This window comes from Pinus tabuliformis, chromosome J (genome assembly GCF_031772625.1).
Source record: "Pinus tabuliformis cultivar Carrire ecotype Pingquan chromosome J, CPIR1, whole genome shotgun sequence".
Lineage (NCBI taxonomy): Eukaryota > Viridiplantae > Streptophyta > Pinopsida > Pinales > Pinaceae > Pinus > Pinus tabuliformis.
Window position 1 is genome coordinate 1501634063 of NC_142295.1, and position 7141 is coordinate 1501641203.

The 7141-nt window shown below is 43.9% G+C and overlaps 1 protein-coding gene across 1 annotated transcript; it reads right to left on the bottom strand.

Moving 5' to 3' along the window:
* Positions 1 to 5678: 5678 nt before the first annotated feature.
* On the bottom strand, positions 5679 to 6257 carry LOC149233118 (uncharacterized). Its single transcript, XM_089382099.1, has one exon. It carries the CDS (start codon positions 6255 to 6257, stop codon positions 5679 to 5681), a length of 579 nt encoding a protein of 192 aa, XP_089238225.1.
* Between the last annotated feature and the right edge of the window lie 884 nt (positions 6258 to 7141).

The following is a 7141-nucleotide window of genomic DNA, read 5'->3' on the forward strand; positions in this document are numbered from 1 at the left end:
TTGAGCTAGTTTGGGTCAAAGTTGTGTCCAATTTTCAGTCAAATCTGCAGTCACTAAAGCTGTCAGAGTTTGTGTCAAATGAGTAAATAATGACTCCATCGCCCAATGGTTGAAAGAACTGGTCTGCTCTCCCAGAGGTTTGCGGTTCTTGGCACCTCCAAGGAGCTACCATCCCCATTGGAGCCAATGTTAGAGTCGGTCTAGTAGCCCTCCTCCAGAGATCAAAGCTCTTTGCATTTCATGATTAGGTGTCCCATCAGTGTGATCATGTTGCATTCCGTTAGGCATGCCATAATCCCGGTGGAGGGAGTTTGTGTCATTATTCCCCTCTTGTTTGGCACTGCTGGTTCAAGTTTGTTCAAGTAAATAAAATCCTCAAAGGGTCATTGATCTTGCTTTAAGTTTTAAGGTCTTAGGTCTAGGGTTGAGTCCATTTTTGTCTTGAGAAGTCATAAAGGACCAGCAAGCCAGAGGGATGTCCTTCATTAATTATTATTTCAAAAATTCTCATCATTGTACAGCTAAATTTTCACCTTGTTCTCAAAAACTCTGTTTTTGAAAACAAAGGTCATTATCTCATTTTGTAAAAATTCTCAAAATTTCAAATTCTTCAAATGTCGAAGTGCAGCCTTGGTCTCCTTTGCCAAAGCATCCTAGAAGCTATCCCTGCAAAAAATTTCAGAAGAAATCATCATTTCAACCAATTTTTCAAAGAAAAGAAATCAAAGGTCAGAGCCAATTAATTCAAAAAGTGTCAACACTCAAAACATTACAAAGTGGGTTTTGGGCAAGTAAAAATCAGAAGGAAAACTATAAAAGCACATCACTCCTCATTTACAACTCATTTGCCATTTACAAGCTAAGTGAATCCTTGCAAAGTCGATTTGAGAAGTTCTTGAGCAAGTCGAGCAGTTTCAGGGGCGCGCTACGCGTCAGGAGAGGTGCGCTACGCGTCAGGGGCGCGCTACGCGTTAGGCAGACTTTTTCAGTGTTATTTTACAAGTGCGCTACGCGTCAGGGGCGTGCTACGCGTTGGGCAGGGCGCGCTACGCGTTGGGGTTTCAGCTCAAAAAACTACCAGCAAGTCATCAAATCGATTTTTCTCTCAGGCAAAGTGCAGGTAGGCTTCTCCTCTATGCCTAAATTTGGTTTTGCAAAATGAAAAAGAGAATTAATATGTTCAAATGCTATGTAAATGATAAATCAAAACCCTCCCTTGTTATGGAGAATTTAAAGTTTCAATGGCACTAGGGTTTCGAATTTCTCTTGCTGTCCAAGGTTTCCCATTTGTAAATCCCTTTTACCCTCATTTTCCTCATCTTTCTCCCTCAAATTTTCCCTTGAAATTTCATCATTCTCCTCTTTAAAATTCCTAAAAGCATACTTAAGTCCTAAACCCTACTTCACTTTAGAATCCCACAATTTTGTAATTTGCCATGCTTATCTTCCCTAAATTCCTTCTTTATGTTTATTCTCCCTAATTCCCACATGTTCCCCTATCCCTAACAGTTCCCTTGTATTTATGTCCCCTTGGTGGCAGCATTTGAAAAGTCAAAGAGCAGTTAATTGGGTGCCAAATCAGCAATATATTTCAGACATCTTGCCTTCATAACCATTTCAGAAACCGAATCAGATTATGAGCAGAGCTATGACAGTGATTCATCACCAGAGGTAGAAGTGCCAAGGAGGCATCATAAGAGTGGTAAGGGTGGTTGGCATGTCAGAGAGGAGCCCACTTCATTGGCTCATTTGCAAGCTTGTCCACTTGCAATGTCATGTTTTCGATATCAATCATGCTTTGGATATTGTGAGAGGATCTCACAAATTCAACACCATAGAGAGCTGGTTCGCTTGTTTGTCCTACATTTTCACAATGGCCATGTGAACCTTGCAGGAGTGGATTTCACCTTATCACCGGAAATGGTTGCTCAAGCTACCGGGATACCAAATGTTGGGGAAGAGTGGACCAAGCGCAAGCTGCTAGACAAATTTCATTATCAACCATACATCAAACCCAGATGCATGAGGCACCTTACTGCTGTTTTTCCTTTCAGATTCCTAAGGGATGAGTATGCACCCTTGATGAGGCTCATTATGCGTTATTTCACTTGTGAGGGCAGATTTTCACGTTTATATTCGTACCATATCCGTTTGTTGATGCATTTCACCCGGGTACGAATGATGAACATTCCATTTTTCATGTGCCGAAATATAGAGAAGATGGTGCCCGTAGTGCAAAGGAAGAATCCTGCACAGCAGCTCAAAAGTATATATCATTATGCACTGATCGAGATCATAGTGATGCATCAGTTGGCACAACAGGGTATTGCTTGGGAGGATTTCATTTCTCGCGACTTCTTCATGGTGCCACAGCCACCTCCCGAGGTTGTCCATGATGAGGGAGGGCCTTCACAGCAGTTTGAGATTCCTGAGCCAGAGCATGTCAGCACTCCTCCTTACGTGACATATCAGAGAGGCCACAGGGCCTTATTTGCATCTGCACGGCGAGTATTATCTCCACATTAGGTGGAAGGGGTCTCGCCTTCTTCATTAGCACAGCGAGTGTTATCTCCACATCAGGTGGAAGGGGCCTCGCTTTCGATAGCAGCACAGGTACAAGAGAGAGGCAAGCAGCCCAAGATTGATGAGGGGCCATCAGGTGATCCAGGCATAGATGTTGTTGACCTTGATATCAGTTCTCCTAGCCTAGAGCCAAAGGAGATCATCCAGCAACTAAGGGCTGAAAATGACTTGTTGCAGCAAAAGTTGGAAATGGCAAATTGGACAATCACATACTTAGAGCAGCGCAACAAGCAATTAGAGGATGAACACACTCTTGATGAGTTGCGGAGGATCCGAGAAGACCGGAACTTGGCTCGCAAGAGACCTGGTGATTTGACACCTAAGGAGCAAAGCTCTATGCTCATTCAGGTGAACACACATTTAGAGAGGTTGATAACAAAGGCAAACAGGGACAAAGACATGCTCCGCCACATGAAGAACCATTATTGGGCCCGCATGCATGTGTGCAAAGCAAAAATGAAGGTACTTAAAGCACGCTTGGCCAAGGCACTAAAACGGAGGAAAAGGCCCGATCCGCTTCAAATTTTGGCTGAAGCCACCTTGAGGGAGCATGGTGCTCAATGACACACCTCCAGTTCAAATTTCACGAAATTTTGAGCAATTTTGGTCAATTTTGACTTTTTTGTGCCAAACACAGGTTTTTGCCCTCAACGCGTAGCGCGCCGCGCGCTACCCTTAAGTTGGGGAGATCCATTTCAGGAAAACTCAGCATTTTTGGATTTGTCATGGCACAATACACTTGCTCAGCCACTGCCAAGAAGTTTCATGGAGATTTGAGCCCCCAAAAGGTCAAAAAACAAGCAAAAAATGACCTTCTGCCACTTTTTGGACACACAGGAAGCAGTCTTGGGAGATTGCAATTTTGGAGGGGCAAATGGCCACCAAATTGAGGAATTCCACTTGGGCTGGAGATTAGACATCTATACCTTTCCAACAAGCCCACTTGTGCCTCATTTGGATGCCGGGAAGTGCCTCAAACGTGGCCTGAAAGGCACGCTATGCGTTGAGAAATGGCGCGCTACACGTTGGGAAAATTTGCCAGTTTTGCATCTTCAGCACAGGAAAACGCAGCAGTGACTAGTTTTGACTTTTTGGTTGGATTTTTCATCCTCCTTGATGTATTTGATGTAATTTCATGATTGACATGACACTTTTTACCTATTCTAGAAGATTCATTCATAAAATGGCAAAAAATTAATGAATGAATTGGTTACCTAGCTTATAGAGGCAAGTTGTTTTGATTGCCTAGATTGTAGTGCTCAGTTTAGAATTGGTTGAAACAGCTCCTAGGATGATGAGCTCGACTCCTAGAGGCAAGGAGGTGTGTTAGCTTGCCTATATTATGTACTTTCTTAGTCATTTTCATGGTTGGACTCTTGAGGGATAAGCTTAGACTGTTTTACTCTTTGTATCTCTGCAATTTTGGCAAAGGAAAGACCAGGGTTTTGCAGCACTATTTGGGATTCCTGTGGTGTTTTGTGTTGATGGTGTGCTTCTCTCATGTACTTGTAAGTGTGTTATGTGTATCATTTTCCTACTTCTCTTTCTGCACATTAAGTAAATGAAGTGTTAAGGTAGAATTCATGGTTTCTATGCTCTGCCTTTAAGTTTGCTTAATATCTATGTTTTCATCTGTCTAAAGAGAACTCTCGAAGGTTTCTTGCTCTCTTTAGCTCCTCACCGGTCATTCCTATCCATTCACTTAATTCAAAGGCATCAAGACAATCTCCTACCTTGCCCCAAAAAGACCTCTGCAAAAACTGTGTCTCATCCCCGCACCCAAAATTGTTGTGCTCAGTTTTCCAACAAAACTCTAAAAATTTAAAATCAAACTTTCCCTATCAGTTTACTAGCCTAAAATCAGTGTTCTTTATTGGTCATCTCCGCCCTTTGAAGACCTTTTGCCGAGATAGACCCGGAGAGAGCCCTCTCCTGTCCCCGTAGGGCTAGCTATGAGGCTAAGTAGTTTGATGTTGCCTTGGATTTTGTCTTTTTCAGCCTGAGGCCAAATTCAAGCGCTAACAGAAGTCTCAACTTGCATACTCTGAGTGATGGATTTGATGTGGGCGATTGCCTCCTCCATGTGTTTGCATTTTTCCTTTAGGCTTTCTATCTCTGCTTTTTACTTTTCCAGTTTCTTTCTCTTTGATCTGCTGTCTGCCTGAAAGTCCTCTTTGAGCTCGTTGAAATGTTTGACGAACCTTGCTATCATAAAGCAATGGGCTTTGCACAACGAGCAATTGTTGTTTGCAATCACTCTGTCCAAAGGATTCTCGGGCAGCTCTCGATTTTCCGGAGCCTCAGCATGCACTCTGTTTTCCGGAGTCTCTGCCATTTCTAGGGGGCTGATAGGGAAGGAGATGCAGTGCGGGAACAGGGAGAAGGAGCAGGGGTGAAGAAGAAGGAAAGGGGGATCTGAAAGAAAGAGGGAAAAGGCCAGAAAGAGGGAGCAGAACAGGGGAGAAATCACGCTTAAAATGAAGTACTAGGCACAGAGATTTACCAAACTGTCGTGGAGCAGAGGAGCAGCCGAGCTGAAGGCGATCTTCCGAGCTTGGAGATTACTAACTTCCCTGGAAGCTTTGGAGCACGATCTCACTACCGAGTTGAACGGATGGCGGCCTCTCTTGATGCAGAACTTCTTGAGCTGAATGCCAGATATAGGACCTTTGCTCTCCTGCGAGTAAAGGGACGTGTTTTTGATGTGCTCGAAGAGAGAGGGGTTGATGAATATATAGAGCGGAGTGGGAGGGTGAGCGGGCTGAGAGTGTGACATGAACTCAGTGGTCTGTCTAGGATTAGCAACCGACTTAAAATCTTTGCAACAGTCTAAGGGGATCTTGAAAAGACTCTTACCTAAATTCTGCGTGGGAGAGTCACGAGAACACTGGGAAATCGAGATCCTGCGTTTGGTCCAAAGATAATGAGTGGCGGACATGGAGAAGGGGGGGTCGAAATTCAAAGCATGGCAGGCAGCGTGCGACTTGACTGAGTTTGGCCAGAGATCACAAGAAGGAGGATGGGGAATGATTAGACAGAAGGTCGGGTGAATTCTGGTATGACTGATCGGAGAGTTTGACAGGCAGTTAAGCCGACTACGGAATTGGTTTTTCATATATGTGGTCATTTTCCTTAACTTGGCCGATTTGTCTGTTGGACGCCTTAGTGGCATAGTGATCCGATTCTGTGTTGTTGTCTCTTAGAACATGTTTGAAGGTCGTGACTCCCATTTTTTTGACGTTATCCTCAATCCTGAGCTTTACATTATTAAGGGCATATTTTTTAAATTCTGTTCCCGCCATCATGGCTACAATGACGATGGCCGAGTCTCCCACAATTATTGGATTCCTAATTCTCAGCCGATTCAGTATGATGGTGCCTAAGTAGAGGCTGTAAGCTTCTGCCAAGTTGTTAGACATTTGGCCCAATCCCCATTCGTAGCTTACAAGAGTTTTGCCTTGGCTGTCCTTTATGATACCCCCTGCTCCAGCTTCCCCCGGGTTGTTTTTGGAGGCCCCGTCGAAGTGCAAAGTAGGGCGATTCTGATCAAGGATCCATTGACTTACTTCTTCCTTTGTGCCTCTGAGCTTCCAGTGTATTCTTCTCGTGCAAGCTTTGGGGTGTGCTAGTTGATTATTGTTGTGGTTGATGCTGAATTTGTTATACCATTCCATCTCTTCGTTATGCCAGCTTGATTGGTCTGGAGGAGCGGCCAGGTTTGCACTTATTGTTTCAGATATGAGCGCTGTTGTTTTTGCCAGTATGCGGGCAGGATTGGGCTTCTTGTCATTAAAAATACTGTTGTTCCTAGCTAACCAGATTTTCCAACTAAGGGTAGCTGGGATGCATTTCCAAATACAGATGATATTGTTTTTACCTTTCTTAGGAAAAGGATAACATTTTACCCAGTTTTTTTGGAGGGAGGATAGCTGATCGAAAGTCTCTTCAATTTTCATTGGTCTGACTATCTGAGTCCAACAATTTTGAGCGAGGGGGCAGTGGAAGAATAGATGGTGGCTACTCTCCTCCTCAGCGCGACAGAAACAACATATTGATGGCCCTAAGATCCCTCTTTTCCTTAGATTTTCAGCTGTAAGCACCTTTCCTTTGAGGAGAGTCCAATTGAAATGTTTGACCTTTGGTATGCATTCTGATTTCCATATAGTTGTGAAGAGGTTCCATTTGGCTGTCGAAGTGGAAGCCTGGAGGAATTTGTAACCATATTTGACAGTGAATTTCCCACCGCTTGGGTCCTATCTATACCTATCTTCAGCCCCTCTGTTGGTGGGAGCAGCGCTTGTGAGGGAGACATTTAGATTAAGCCATAGTTCCCTGAGTTCATTGGGAATTTGAAGGTCCTTCCAGCCCTGCCAAGTATTTTGGTCCCATGTTGAAATATCATACAAGGAGGTTAATTTTTTAGCTTCCATCCAAATGTGCAGAGGCCTGAGATTTTGGAGGTGGTTTCTTGGTCTGGCGCCCATGATTCTATCAATCCAAATATTGACCTCCTTGCCGCTTCCAGGTACTTTGGAAATGTTCTCTCTAAACTGAGGAA

What these genes read in the sequence shown, in the direction of transcription:
- LOC149233118 (XM_089382099.1), bottom strand. Translation starts at nt 6,257, where the DNA reads ATGGAATGGTATAACAAATTCAGCATCAACCACAACAATAATCAACTA.